Source organism: Pteronotus mesoamericanus, unplaced genomic scaffold (genome assembly GCF_021234165.1).
Source record: "Pteronotus mesoamericanus isolate MK-2021 breed Mesoamerican mustached bat unplaced genomic scaffold, CSHL_Meso_final contig_82, whole genome shotgun sequence".
NCBI lineage: Eukaryota > Metazoa > Chordata > Mammalia > Chiroptera > Mormoopidae > Pteronotus > Pteronotus mesoamericanus.
This window is the reverse complement of record NW_026555265.1, coordinates 1,280,628-1,296,061: the sequence shown is the minus strand read 5'-3', so window position 1 is coordinate 1,296,061 and position 15,434 is coordinate 1,280,628. Positions and strand designations below refer to the sequence as shown.

The 15,434-nt window shown below is 43.4% G+C and overlaps 1 protein-coding gene across 6 annotated transcripts in view; it reads left to right on the top strand.

The window, feature by feature from the left end:
* The window catches only part of DGKG (diacylglycerol kinase gamma), a 191,693-nt gene extending 177,112 nt beyond the window's left edge, over positions 1-14,581 (top strand). For 2 of the 6 annotated variants that reach the window (XR_008530105.1, XR_008530107.1), the window contains exons 24-27: positions 1,342-3,674; positions 9,440-9,535; positions 13,409-13,550; positions 13,650-14,581. Coding sequence is in view for 1 of the 6 variants with exons in the window: in XM_054585079.1 (XP_054441054.1) it covers positions 1,342-1,440 (99 nt within the window). In the remaining 5 variants the exon portion in view is untranslated. Of the gene's footprint in view, positions 1-1,341; positions 4,275-8,768; positions 9,095-9,439; positions 9,536-13,408; positions 13,551-13,649 lie in introns of those variants that run through there. The other 4 variants (XR_008530106.1, XR_008530109.1, XR_008530108.1 and 1 more) reach the window with 4 other exon arrangements.
* Positions 14,582-15,434: the final 853 nt, after the last annotated feature.

The following is a 15,434-nucleotide window of genomic DNA, read 5'->3' as shown; positions in this document are numbered from 1 at the left end:
TTCTTTTCTCTTTTCAACAACACATTTCCTTCCCTTCTTTTCAGATCTTAAAATTCTTCCTCAAATACTCCACTCAGACTCTTCTCATTCCTTACCTAACTTCTTTTTGACTCTTGGTTTATGCTACATTAATTTAAACATGTTGGTGAGTGTCCCCATAGTTCTTGTATTGCTTTCTGTGGTCACGGTGTCATTTTCAATAATGTGATTAAAAACCCCAAGAATGGGCTTATAGATTCTCCTCCAATGAAAGATAACAATTATTTAACTGTTACTTTCCATTTTACACTTTACAATGGGCTTTCATTGACCATCTACCATAAGATATTCACTACAAATTTCTAAGAAAAACGGGACAAATATCTTCATATTACAGTTGGCTAGACCTGGTTTTGAAGGTTAAGGGATTTTTCCAAAGGCTCACAGCAAAACTGTGGGAGTTCCGGGACTCAAACCCAGGTCTTTCAATTCTAAGTGCGTCTTGTTCCCACATCACCTTTCTATTCTGAACACATGTCATACTTGATAAACATTGTTGATAGACTAATAATGCAAACCATTCATGTGGCAACCTCACCAGGCCACATGCAAATAGGGATTAAGCATTATGAAGCCATGACCTGAGGATAAGATAGGGAAGAAAGGCAAAAATAAGACCTCACCTGTGTTTTCCACTTCAAATTGACTTAAAGTTTATAGGAGAAAATACTCATAAAACCTGAAATTTAAAAAAAAAAAAAAAAAAGAAACCCACATGCTTTTAAAAGAAGTCAGATCTTTCCTGGAAGGCGAAGAAAAGAGGAAAGACCTAAGGTGCTCAACTTGGAAACTCTCCAGATGAAGATGCTTAGGGCGAAGGTCAGGCAGGAGGTCAACTTTGAGTTACTGGTTGACATCCCAGCACTGCCTAAGCAAGAATGGCTAGGAGCAGTGGAGGCTGGGAATCGGAAGAACTGAACTCTGGCTGTTCTGCCCCACTCTGTGTGACCTCAGGCCTCTATCCTGCAGAGGGATTGAATGAGATGGTCCCTGAGGTCTTCTCCGGCTGTGACATTCTGAGAGTCTATGAATAGCAAGGATACAAGACAGGTGCGAGCTGGTTACCACGTGGGAAGCTCACACCTGTCTGTCCCCAGTGTTTCCGCCCCTCACTTCCAGCAGTGCTAAACGCCAGGCCTAATCAGGGTCCAGTTGCCAATTCCGAAGTTGTTCAAGGACAGTCGTCCTTCTGCACAGGGCTCCTTCCAACCTGAAGCTGGCCTCCCTTCCTCTCAGACCCATTCTTCCACAGGCTACTGGGATTTGCATGCCACTAATTCATTTCTGCCTCTTTGCTTTTAGATTAAAATTACTCACAAGAACCAAGCACCCATGATGATGGGACCTCCCCAGAAGAGCAGCTTCTTTTCACTGAGGAGGAAGAGCCGTTCAAAAGACTAAAGGGTGTGCCAATTGCCAGTTAAACCAAGAGAGAAAACAAGAAACTGTAACACACATACACACACACACACACACACACACACACACACACACACTCCTTTCTAACCAGTGGAAATGAAGCCGCCCTTTAGGAGGAAATCTTCACCCTGCCATACATTCTATTTCAATGAGGGACACACCCCAACGGAACCAGTGACAACAAACAAAACATTTCAAATGGACAGAGGGCCCACTAGAGGATGGCTGGCTCTTGCAGCAACCTCCCCATTCCCAGAAGGCCTTGAGTGAGACTTTCTGAGATTGAAGAAGGAACCCCCCTTTCTTCCCACCAGCCTGCAAGTTTCCTCACGGACACTCGCAAGGAGCGGGCTGCAGATTTCCTGCCCGTGGTGAGATCGGATGTGGCCAAGGGAATGAGTTCCTGTTCCAGACAACTTACACAAAGATCCCTCTGTAAAGAGACAAACTGCCTTCGACTCTCAGAGCATAACCCTTGGCAGAGCTCAGCCAGTGCACGTTGGTTTGTTGGTTGTCCTTCGAGCGGCAGCTTCTCCCCGAACCTGCTGAGGAGGCAGAAAGGCTGTGGAAAGCTGTGTTTCCATTCTTGGTTCTCTGCGCTGTCAGTGGGCACTTGTTATTTTCCTGAAGCCTTCTCCTGGTGGCTGTGTTTGTTTAGAGCCGGCTCCAAGAGCCCCCAGAGCTGCCTGCACAGGACACCTCAGATGTGGTATTTATTTTCTTAGTTCTGTGAACACCTGGGAGGGAAAGCAGAGAAACGGGGATTTATTTTTCAAATTGGTGTCATAATATTGTGTAAAAAAGGGAAGAAAAAAACCACCCCCATCTCCTTTCTTTTTCAAGCCAAAGCGTGTTTCCTGTTTGAGTTCCAAGCCCTGGTGGCAGTGTATTCCTGAAGGCAGGGAAGTCGGGAGGGAAGGGCCGTTTGCTGAGGAGACCAGTAGACAAACCATCGGGAGGTTCCCTCCTGCCTCTCTGCACCTAGCTCTCCCACAGTATGATCTGAAGCCCCTTCTGATGGTCTTATGTGTGTACATATATGTAGCATATATATTTATAGATATAAATATTTATTTACTGATGGACTTTCCCTGACTGAAAAAAAATATGTAGTATAAGAACAGAAAATGGGAAAGATAAAGAAGGTTTTTACTTCTCCATTCCACCATTTCCATGTCAAGACACACTGCCCCGTGGTGACTGTGAGATTTAAGGGAAATGAAAGTAGCTTCATGTCATAGAGAGACTGAGAGTTTCAATTCTGGATCCTCAAAACAACTATGACATAGATACTGGGCAGGATTTATTCTCCCATTTGTCAGATAAGGAAACTGAGTCTCAGAAGAGTTAAGAAACTTGTCCATGCTATCTTGGCTAATGTCGTTTAGGAATAGGTGCCACTTAAGAAGATAATTAATAAAGAAAATAACCCACATATCCTGGAGTAGGGTCATTTCTGGTTGCTGAGTAATGACTCCACTTGGATCCAGGTTGCCAGGGGAAAATGAATGTGCAGCACGTATGTGGATGGGACAAGCCCACATGAGAAACTGAGGCCTCATGATGCTCCCCAGACATTCTCTCTGGCCTGAACTGGTGAGAAGTTGGTCTGGGGTTGAAGGCACTGGACAGATCACCAGACTCTCCACTTATCACCTCATCTTGGTCATCAGAGTCTCTCAGTATGGCAACAACCCTGGCTGCAGGAATAACCTCAGTGGAGAGTCACAGGAGGACTGAGGTGCCTTCTGCAAGGTGCTTCCAGCCAGTACGCAGAGGGGCCACGGCAGAGCTCAGGTGGCTTCATTCAGCTGGTGCTGGCATTGCCCTCCTTTCCCAAGGGCAGTGCCTGTGGAGCTTCTTAGGTAGAAGAAACATTTGCCTCAGCACCTTTGCTCCCTCAGGCCTCCATCCTCTCTGAGATTTCTCAAGAGGAAACCTGGGCCCACTGGACATTGCTCCGCTGAGCTTCTTCTAACCTCCTTGCACTGGGTCAGGAGCTTTGCATAAGGAAGGGAAAATTAAGATTGTGTGTACAAATTGATTCTGACTCTGAAGAAAGCAGTCTTCTAGGACCATGTAGGACAGAACTGAGGACCATCCTGCTCAACCTAACAGTGCAGAGTGCTGGGCAAGGAGAAAACTGGCCACCCAAAGAATCTCCTGAGTGATGGGATCCATGGTGGTGGGACCAACGAGCTCCAGAATGACAACAGGTACTATCTTGGAAACCACTTGATTCTGAAACAAACGCAGGTTCAGGTTTGGGGTCACTTGTTCTAAGGCACTTACAGAAATTTTTGCATGCATTTCAGCCCTGATCCCCCAACATTAAGGCTGTTGAGACTTGGCACTATGAACAGATGAAACTGATTCTCAAGATTTACAAGTCAGAGACTGGCCGTCTGCCTACTCTACACTAGTGCATGGGACTTACAATATTGCTTGAGATACATGTCCCAAGTCTTCCTTAGAGCCAGAATATAACAAACTTGGGTGGAATTGCACCTCCAATTTGTAACTTCAGTAAGCCTAGTGTTGTTTATTCTCACCTTGCAACTCATCCCTTACCTACTGTGACTGTGGTTTCTTACTAGAGTACCTCACCAGAATGGACCTCACAGCAGCCTCTGAGTTTGGCAGAGAAGGTATTATTATCATCCCAATCTTCACAATGAGGAAAACAAGGCTTACAGAGGTTTAGTAACTTCTCAAAATCACACAAGGGAGTCAGGGGAGCATCCAGTCCTTACTCCTCATCTTATTCTGATTCTGGCCATGCCAAAAACATGTTCTCACCTGCCCCTGTGCTTCTACCCCACTGGCAATAAAAAGAATAAAGCAGGAAATCTTTGACACATTGTGTTGTCCCTGGACTAATGGGCTAGGAGTTGTGCCTCATTACGGCTTGGTCTTTGTGGGTTTCCTCCATTGAGTTGAGAATTAAGATAGACTTAGTAGGATGATTATATTTCAGGTCAGAGACCAGCTCCTCTCAAAAGAGTTCTTTCCACAGATGGAAAAGATATGTTAAAATTGCCAAATAAATTAGGAAATACTTGGCAGAACCTGGAAGAGCCTCCAGACTGGCGTTACATAACATACATATACATTATACATATGCACATTATATAAGGTAACATAGTACTTAATGTGCTGTATATATTATGTAAATTGCATATTTGTGAGTAATCATGATAAATATAGAGACACACTAATCACTTTTTTACACATACTCAGTGACAGATTAGGAAGTTTCTTTGCCAGAGAGTCTTAAAACTTACTCTCTCCTGCTGCTTTGGTTCCAGCTCCTGCCAAAAATTGCATCAACTTTTCCCATCTCTATCCCCCTTTCCTGCTGGCCAAAACTCTCAGTTACCTCCTGTCCCAGCTAGTACCTTCTGTGGAACACTACCACAATTTGGGATTCATAAAAATAGAATCATGGGATGGGAAGGATCTAGACTCCCAGATTCCCTATGTCACAGGCCTTACTCCTCAACACTCACGGACAGGTGGGTGCCTCATGCTAATGTTAAGGGGAGAAAGGGAGGGAGGGAGGGAGGAAGAGTCTACCAACCCACCAAGTGAGGAAACTTTGGAGTGTTTCCTGGCCACCAGTTCTAGGATCCAACAATAATCAATCAGGAAGTTATTTCAAACAGCATTATCTGAAACCATATTGATTTAAAAGGTGTTTCGCAAAATACTACTATCCATAAAATGCTCCATGAAAACAGAGGTCTGTGGTCAAGTACTAGATAGAGCTCCTTCTAGGAGATGCATAGAGAGGCTTAACTCAAAGAACTCACAGTAAAGAACCAGAGAGGCCTTTATTTGTCTGCCAACTTCTATAGATGAGAAACACTGCCTTAAACCCACCACTTCTTTTTGTTTTGGGGAAAGATAGGAACATGCAAGTAATCATCCTCTGCAATAATATTCCAAAAAGTACTTTTCTAGGATCAAGAGTCTTCATTCTTATGATACTTCCTTATTTCTTCTATGTGATTGTTTAACTACTTTTTTAAAAAATATTTATTTATTTATTTATTTATTTTTAGAGAGAGGGGAAAGGAGGGAGAAAGAGAGAAACATCAATGTGTGAGAGACACATCAATAAAGATTGCCTCTTGCACACCTTGACCAGGAATTGAACCTGTGACCTTTTAGTTTGAAGGCCAGCATTCAATCCACTGAGCCACACCAACCAAGGATAACTGTTTAACTGCTTTTATTGTTACCATGCTTCCATTGTTCTACATGCCTTCAAGCAAAAACCAAAGATTCTGTCCCCTGAGTGGGGGAGGGTTTAGGGAAAAATTAAGAAGAAAACATGATAGTTGCTGGGGATCAGACTTCATCTGTGTAGTTTCAGAGAACAGAACTAGGTTTAAAGAGCATGGTTGTAAAGAGGTCTATTTTTATTCAATATAATGACTGCTCTTAGACCTGACCTAAAAGTAAAGTGCTGCCTTGTGAGGGAATGAATAGCCACCAGCTCTTATAGGGAAAGCCTTGACCCAGTTGGGTGGAAAACAAACAGTGGTTGATCTACCTTGTCCAAAAAGCTGTTGAAGTATTTTTTGTAGGCATTAATGTTAAATCAAAGGTCCATTACTTCCTTTTGAACAACATACCCTGGTATCTCTTATTGTCTGAAAGAATGAAAAATGACTCGCAGAGAGATTTCTGGATCAGTGGGTCCTGACCAGTTAGACCACACTACCCTTACACATGAGAGGACTGATCAGACTCATTGGTACCCTCAAGGGGAGCCAGGGGGAATAATCTCTCCTCAGTAGGTGTGAGAAGCAAAGGAATGAGTTCATATATTAAGACCAAAAGAAATTTTGCATTTTATTTGGATCCACACTAGTAGTTTGGAATTCTTCTCAGTCATAAATACCAGATCTGCATCTGACTTGCCATTACAATAAAAAAGAAACTATCCCACATCTCAAATATCAATCTAGTTTCAGATTTTAAAAAAAGAGAGAGAGAGAAACAGGACTGTACAAAATCTCACATGGAGCCATTGTTTGTAGCTCACTTGATAGTCCACCATACTGGAGTGCATCATTCAACTTTCCACTACAAAGAGAAAACAGGAAGGGGAGGCAGGAAAGGGAATTCCCGTGTATTACTTACCGGGTACAAGGCACTGTGTCTAGGTCTTTTCATGTGCTAGCCCATTTAATCCTATAGAGTAGCCTATGATGTAGGCATTGTACTTGTTTCACAGCTAAGGAATTAGTATATAGAAAGGCGAAGTACCTTGTCCAAGGTCAGACAGATAGCAAGTGATAGAGCTGGGACTTGACATGGATCTATCTCACATTAAAATGTATGTATGCTTTTCTATATTTCAGTGCCTTTACCATTCTTATATAATGATTTCCCACCCTACTATCATCCCAGGTAAGATTAAATGGCATTGACAAATTGATCTCCTATCTGGTCAACCCCAGTCTAGCCATCTAATCAGATTCCTACTTAAGAATATCCAGTGCTCACCCACATTTAAACTCAACAACCTCCATGGACAGCTGGAAGCCAGGACGTCACTCCTGCAATCAAATTGGCAGCCATCCCTTAATCAATGTTTCAAATGCTAGCTGAATGGGACTCATTTCCCAAGGCCTACATAATAGATTTCCTATTTAACTCTGGGAGTGGGAGAGCAGCAAGCACCCTTCTCAGACTTAAATGCCATGGTCAGCAGCGACTGGCCTGCTTGGGGAAGGAGGGCTGGGGTTGAGGAAGGGAGCCTCCAGCAACAAGGCTCTGCATGTGATCCTCATTAGTGATAGGCGTGGGCTGGGCCATCTGTGTTCCACAGGAGAACAGAATGGCAGGCTGCCTTTCAGATGCCAAGAGATGCTATCTAATGGGAAGATCCAGAAAGCTCACAAAACAGAGGAATTTTCCTCATGGGCAACTCTGTGGGAAGCCAAAGACAGAAAACCGAAGGTTTTTGGAAATTAGCTGCTTAACTTGTTGGGCATCCCACCTTCGCCACTACTTCATTCTCCATGTCCACTGTGCAAGAGGACAAGCAGAGCCCTGCAGCCTCACCTGCTAACTAACCTCCTTTGGGTGGAGCCCACGGTAAACCTCTGTTATCCTGAGATCTGTGGGTGCAGTGGCAGGTGCACAACAGCAAGGCTTCTGAGTTTGCAATTAAGCCTTTAAGTCTCCCAGGGGTCAGGGAACACTGCAAATAGAAGACACCATTTAATTGGATGCTCAGCGCAGATTCTAGAGAAGTAATCAGAAAACATGAAGGACTACTCTAAACGGGTCAGGAAAATGCAATTTGGAGATAAAAAGAATGACATCTAATCCAGTGTCTAATGCGTGGTAGGTAATAAGTAAATAATTGTTAAATGAGTTAATAGCTACAGTGAATATAGCAGGTATCTGTCCCTCTGCCCTGGAATAGATAAGGGAAGGGGGGGTGGGGCAGTGGAGATGAAAGCTTTTTAACTAACAACTCAGGAACTTGAAACCACAGGATGTAGAGGGAGCTCATGGGGGCCTTTAACTACCCAGACATCTGTTGAGTGATGGATACAGCTAAATATGGATCATCAAAGGGCTTTCTAGGTCACATGGAGGGCAGCTTCATGATTCAGAAAATACAAAATTCAACTTAGAAGGACAGAAATATTTGCATTCTACTTCTTAGAGATCAAGTCAGAATTGACAAAGAATAAAAAAAAAAAACAAAAAAGCACAGAGGTGGAGTTCCAAACACAGTAAGAGATCCACATAATAAGATACAGATTCTTGGGATGAAAAGAGATAGAGAACTGGACTTTTTTTTAGCAGATTTATTTGGGCAAGGGAGATGAGCATGAATACTATAGTCCAAAAATGGAAGAAAGGATTGAGAAATCTTTAAAAAAAAAAAAAAAGCTTAGCTTTGAGTTAATGGTAAAATGAAAATGTCCAGGCATTGATGAAACAGTTATTAGTAATAATTATCATTTATTGTCCAGTCCAAGGTCTATTACTTTTATGAGCACTTCTAAACTTCACAAGAACCTCATGAAGTTGGTGCTATGTGGTTCCCCTTTCGACAAATGAGGAAACAGAAACAGAGCAAACCTCAGGCAGCCAAGCCAGGATTCAGATCTGTCAGTATCTACCTTCAAAGTCCACGGTCCTGCATGTAGTGCCATCACGGATTCCTCTGAGCTTCAGGCATGGTGACAGGGGTTTACTACCCCAAAGCCAATCCCCTGTGCATGACTGACTTCCTTCTCAAACTGAAAATCCAAGTCTCTCTCCTCCTTCTTCCACAGAGCAGAAGTGGCAAATACCATTCATTCACACACAGAGGCACACTGAGGAGAAGGAGTCGATCTGGGCAGCAGAAGGCTCACGCGCAGCTCAGCCACCTCCCATTTTCTCGGGTCCTCTCTCCAAAGCACCAGCTTGGCCATACCCTAAGACATTTCTCAGAGAATGGAGAGCCAACAATGAACACCTGCTGACGAACTCTACCAGACCAGAGATTTCACATAATATGAAAGGTCATATTAGAAGATACACAGAGACTATATTAAAGATCAGGAGCAGTGAAATGAGGTCAGGTAGTCACACATCCAATTTAGTAACTGATATCTAAAGGTGGAATGGAGAGTTGAAGTGTCCTTTTAAAAATTTGTTAGATGGAACATAATTTGGTGTAAAAGACAGCTTCTAGCATAATGCAAACAAAAAACAACAAACAAACACTTTCCTTTCCAGAAAATTATTTTTAAAATGGAAACTTACTAAGAATTACAAGGTGAGGAATAATAAATTGGTCATCTTTTTACCTTAGTACAAAAGGAAAGGACTTTATAAACCCTGCAATATGTGTCAATCCAGAAGAAGAGTCCAGAAAGTCAGCATTTTCTGTTGAAGGATGAGACAACAGTATTTTCAAAGTAAATAATGAATTTTTTTGTCTTTTTTTTTTTTTTTAAAGAAAACTGGTACCAATTGGTTACCAGAAAATGGCATGATCTTCAAGAAAAGAAAAAATTTCCTGGTGAATATTTCCTCTCTCCCCAGCATTCTTGAGGTAAAAGGATTGAGAACTAGATCTTCTAGCTTAAAGAACTGAACATGCCTGGAGGGTTTTAATAATAGGGAATGTCACTGAATTGTTATTTAGGGTTTGCTATCATCATACTCTGCTATTATCAGGCATTAAGGTAATAATAATAAACCTAAGAGGATTGAGCAATTTCCATCTCCCATCTCCTCCCTGTCAGCCTCCTAAAGCTTCCCATCCCCCACTTCCCAGTTACATATACTTCCTGAAATTAGAACATCTGGGAATAATTTCTCTTATTATGAAAATCTTTAAACATATGGAAAAGTAGAGCCATGAGTATAATGTGTTATCATTTTGCCACATTTGTTTTATCTTTTCTTTCACCAAAATATTTTGACATGAGTTATAGATGTCATGACATAAACCTCACATCAAAATATTGTACATACATCATTGGGGGGGGGGTCCTTTCTTAAGTGTTAAAGTTTGTGTGTGTCCTCCACGCTGCTGGAGAAAGATTTCAGGGTGTTGTGTACATATGAGCTCAGTCATTTCTCCACTGACTGAATCATTTATAAAAGAAAGAGGAACCCAAGGAAGGGTTTGGCTGTATTCAAAATACTCCAAATGTTCCCAATTGATCTGGAAAGAGGAAGGTAAACAACACATTAACTAAATTCTCAAAAGACACTAAGTTGGGAAGCACTAATGATGCCAGAGAGAAAATGCAAAGCACTTGAAGGAGTTAGAAACTTACCTGAACAATGCGTTTTCTTATTTTTGAAATAAAAATTGTTTTAAGCATTAGTAGTTACAGAAAGACTGGGAAAAGTATTATTTTGGACAGGTCAAGTGGTGAAACCTCTTATCTGTGTGTTCACTTAATTATATAAAAAATCATTATCATTGTCCCCATATGTGAAGAATATGAAGGTAGGCTGGGGGAAGGGGAAGCTGCTGACATGTACAGACAGATCCTCCCCTCCACTAGGGCATAACAGAACTGGAAGTGTGTCAACCCCCGAGAGAATGTCTGGCTCACTTATGCAGGGTGAGATTTTATTTTCAATAGGCAAAGTATTAGGGAGGTGGGTAGCATTCCACTTGCTCTGTGCTTACATGCTGTGGTCAGGGCAAGCTGACTGCAGATGTTCTGGACAAGATAGTGAGCAAGGTGTTGGTTGGTTTGCTTGCAAATTCTGCTGGCTCAGCAATTCTCACAAACAAAAGGGAAGCAGGTAAAATCAGTGACCACAGTTTCCAGAATATTCAACCTGTCTCCTATTCAAGAATAGCAGAGCTAGTGGCAACAAATGGAAAGCAAGACCTGATACTCAACCATGGCCTGATTCCCAGCCTGTGGCTGGCAGATCTAACTGAGCACCCATCTGGCTTGCCACACATAAGGAGGAAAAGCCATGTTTCATAGAGCACTCTCCGCATACCTTGACTCATTAAATACCCACCCCACCCTCCCTTCCCCCACGCCATGGCGTTCATAAGACCAAGCATCACCTGCTCCTTTCCTGACATTGCTGCCGTGAGGAATGAACATCTTTGTGGAATAACATGGAAATGAAAATTGTTTTCCCCATCCTGAGAGTAAGAATTTGTTTTCTTCCCAAAGCGCCCCCTCTTTGGAAGAACACAATCTCTTCTGAGCTCACTCCTCCAGCATAACCCTTGGCCCTGAAGCCCAGAATCTGCTGATGGGCGTGAAAACACATGAGCTCACTGGAGCTTATGTAAGAACTGCTGGCAGGCCTTCCAGGGAGATGGATGTCGGCTGGGTCTCTGCACACTCACGTTGCCTGGTGCAATGAGATTTTTCTTTTCTCTATCTCCTTGGAACAGAGAGGCTTACTTGTACTGCTGTGCCTTAGTCATTTGTAGCAGGGAGCTGAAGAAGCACAATGTTCCCTCCTATGTCCCAGTGATTAAACCTGGCACAGCTTCCTGATGGGAGAAAATAAGTCTCCAAAAGACCAAGTTCACACGCTAGTGTGGAGCCCCCTTTAGGGTGGCATTGCCCCTTTTCTCAGCTCTTAGGATCGCCCCCAGAGGACCAATGCAAGAATAAAATGGGACCTGAGGACAGAAGCCTCCTTGATGTCCCAGAGGACTCTAGTTCAAATGTCCCTTCTTAGATGTTTGTGAGCAGGGTCTAGGGTAGAGAGAGATGAAATAGATGAGAATTCCCGTCTTCCCCCAAAGGAAAAATGAAGGACATTTACAGAAATCTGTTGGATGTTCTCAAAGGCAAGTCATCTGCAGGAAGTTGATCCTGCCTTTCCCAGCCTCCATTTCCTGGAGGGCAGAACTATTAGGGAACTCTACTCAGGAAAGTCAAAAGAGAAGTGAAGAGACAGAGGAAACAAGGGAAGGTCATGCTCTCAAGAGAAGGGAGGTTTCAGGTCAAGATTTGGTTTTTCTCTGGCCATTGAGGAATAGGAGGCCCCAGGAGGCCCTTTGTAGTAATCCTACTTGGTGCCTCAGTTACTCCAGGCCTGGGTAGCTGTAGTCAGCACCAGAGAAGACTGGAGTCTGAGTCTGTGGTCTGTTGTGCTCTCCTCCCTGCACTTCACAGACCACGACCCAAGGGCACTTCCTGGCCACGTAGCATCGGTCGGGAAGTGCACTCCTCAGCCTCTGCCCAGCCCTGCACTGCTCCTCATGTGGGGCCAGCTCTGCTTCCTATCCTGACACCAATTAACAACAGAGACTTGGGCAAGCCATATTATATCTCAGTTTTCCGACATGTAAAATGGGGCTGGAGAGGATGATTAATGCAATTATTCATATATTCATTAATAAATATTTTGTTGTTTAACAATGCCTATTTACCAGGCACTGTCTCCTAGCCCTCTTACTTCTTTTTCTTTTCCCATCACATGCTGTTCTCAACCCCCAGCCACTCCCAGGGCCTGCTTCTCTCACTTTTTCTTCTTTTATTCTCATGATGTTTCTCTTCTTTTCACCCATGATTCTATTTTTAGAGTGCTCATACATAAAATCAGAGGATCAGAGGGATCTTAAGGGGACATCTGCCCACTCTGTTATCTCCAGGCAAGCCTGTGCTTTAAAGGCCCAGAAAAGATCAGAGGACATTGTTCAGAACCCAACCTCAGGATGCATTCGAGTGTCTCACAACTTCTCCCATCAACGAATTGTCCTTAATGTCTACCTCAAGCCCCTCTTTTCAATACTACTCTTCTTTTTCTCTTTACCTTTTGAGCCACATCTCAGGCACAAAGTACCTTTGTGCGTATAGAACTGTTGGGAAGTTTAACCCCCAAATGACATAGATGATCATCCAGATCATAAGGGTTTTAGTTTCCACATGAAAAGAACAGAATCAGAAACCAAGAAGAGACAGAGGCCATAGAAGTTAAGAGTGTTTAGTCTCTGTAAAATCAACAAAAAACAGAACAAGGAAGCAGAACTCAACTGGACTCGCAATTCTGATAGACTATTTTAATTAACATGAAAAGTCCATTGAGCAGGGAGTTCTGGAATCATAGGCCACTCTTACTGGAAAGGCCCTTCTTTTGATGTCAAGTCCAATCTTGCATGCAGAGGTGATATCCAGCATAGCATAATGTCTGTGCTCTGACAATTGTAGTTGAATAATGAATGGTGATCATTCAGCATTGGTTCCTATGTCGCCATATACAGAGTTTCTTTCCAAAGCCATTCTTCCAAACTCTTGGGTAAGGGGCAAGCCAGGTCTACACTCGGACAGTGTCTGACGCTCCAGGTGTTGCCCTTTTTGATTTCTGTGAACTAGCCAAGGTAGCTTACAATCTTGGTAGAGACAGTGAGTCAAGTGACTAAATCACCTGAAGAGGAGGCAGCTTTCAAAACATGCAGCATTTTATTTACTTATTCCTTCCCTAGATAGCAAGAGGCAGGAGACTGAACTGAAAAGAAGAGGATCCTACAGCAAGTTGCTGACCCAGCTAACAGCACAGCTTCCCTCTTCCACAGAATGGGAAGAAGAACATTTTGTGCCTCTCTGTATCATTGTCCTCAATGCTTGGTAGATATCTCAGAGAAATTCTTATAGCTAGCAAGCAATCATAATTCCAAGAAGCCACCAGTGAAGGGCGTTCTGATGGATGCTTTTCTCTCTCTGCAGAAAACAAGTAAGACCCTACTATCTTGGAAAAGTCTGACAAATGTCCCCTAGAGGCTGCTGAGGAAGGGAGCCATTCCACCTCCCGTTATGGTATGAGGAATGAAGGAACTCTGCCCGGGAAACAAGAGCATCATGGGGAGAAAGCTACAGTCCTGTCTCAGCCACATGACCTTGGACATGTCCCTTTGCCTTGTGAGATCTCTTTCTTGATCTACCAAAGAGGCTCTAAAGACCTTCCCTCTGCAGTGATATTGCCTTCACCTGGGGTAAATGCCACAGCCATTGGAGAGACTGCAGGGTCCTCATTCTCATGAGTTTGCCCACCCTGCTGACCCAGGAGGGCTACTGCCAGCCCTTCTGTTGAGAATCGATCTTCTCTCTTGAGGACTGATCGTGCTCAGAAATCAACTGATTTGGAGGGGCCAACATGAAAAAAAATTAAAAAGCTACAAGGAAACTTTTTGATAAGCCCACCAACGATACACACACTTGCACGCACACATATACAGATGCACACACTCAATCCCTGAAGTGTAAGCGTTTTCCCTTCTGTGTATCAAATCTATTTTACCCTTTGTAACTGCCAGTGTGTTAGGAGGGAATTCAATCCATTAATGGAAAAACACTGCGTCTTTTTAAGGAACTCAGCTAAACCTCAGTGTTTGAGGGTGACCCTGGATACAAGTCAAAGCTACAGGTCATACCACACCTCAACTGTGGCCCATAAATGTAGGCTCTAGCAGCTGACACTGAGGCAGTAACTAGTTAGCATAGTGCCGGGGTCCAGATCCTTCCCTCACTGCTTGTCCACCTCCACTGCCTCCCCCACCCATAGATATGTTGTTCTGTAATGGTGGTTGCCTGCTCCAGCCTGCCCATCCGCCTGCATAGAGCGCCATGGACTTGCTCTGTAATGCATTGTGTATATGTATGTCCTGACTATAGTTTTACTGAAAATAAAAATGACAGCAGATGGCTGACCTCTGACCTCCTGGTGGTTTCTTTTCATGCCATTGCTTCAGAAATCCAGATTGTCTGATCAGCCACAGAGCACTAAAGACATGCATGCTCCCCTGGACTGTTCTGTAACCTTTCCACAGTTGCCCACTGCCAGGGAGGTTCCGCTGATATTCCAGGACTGGGAAGAATTGAAATTCTCTGTTGCCACTTTCCTGATGTTGAAGCAAGGGGGGAGGAGGCCAAAAATCCTATTAAATAAGCCCTTGCTAAACACTATATATGTATATATTTTTTTCATATATTCTCACTGACATCTGAAAACTCTCCTATGAAGTGGTTAGCATTTTGTAGGTGAGAAAACAAAGACTCAGATATGATAATTAGCTGGCTCAACAAGTAATACAACAAGAAACTCAGTTCTGTCTCATACCCCAACATGCATGCTCTCTCCTCTAAACCAGTGCTTCTCCAAGCGTGACCCATGAACTGCTTACATTAGAAACATCTGAGGCCCAGCCCTGATCTGTGTGGCTCAGTGGGCTGGGCGTTGTCCAGCAAAGCAAAGTATCGCCAGTTCAATACCTGGTTCAGGGCACATGCCTGGTTTGCTGGCCAGGTCCCTGGGTTGGGGGCATGTGAGAGGCATCTCTCACATTGATGTTTCTCTCTTTCTCTTTCTCCCTCCTTTCCCCACTCTCTAAAAATAAATAAATAAAATCTTTTAAAAAAAGAAAAGGAAAAAGAAACGCCTGAGGTCCGGATGCCTAGGCCCCGCTCAGAATTCCCCGATCAGAATCTCTGAGACGGGGACCCTGCCATCTGACA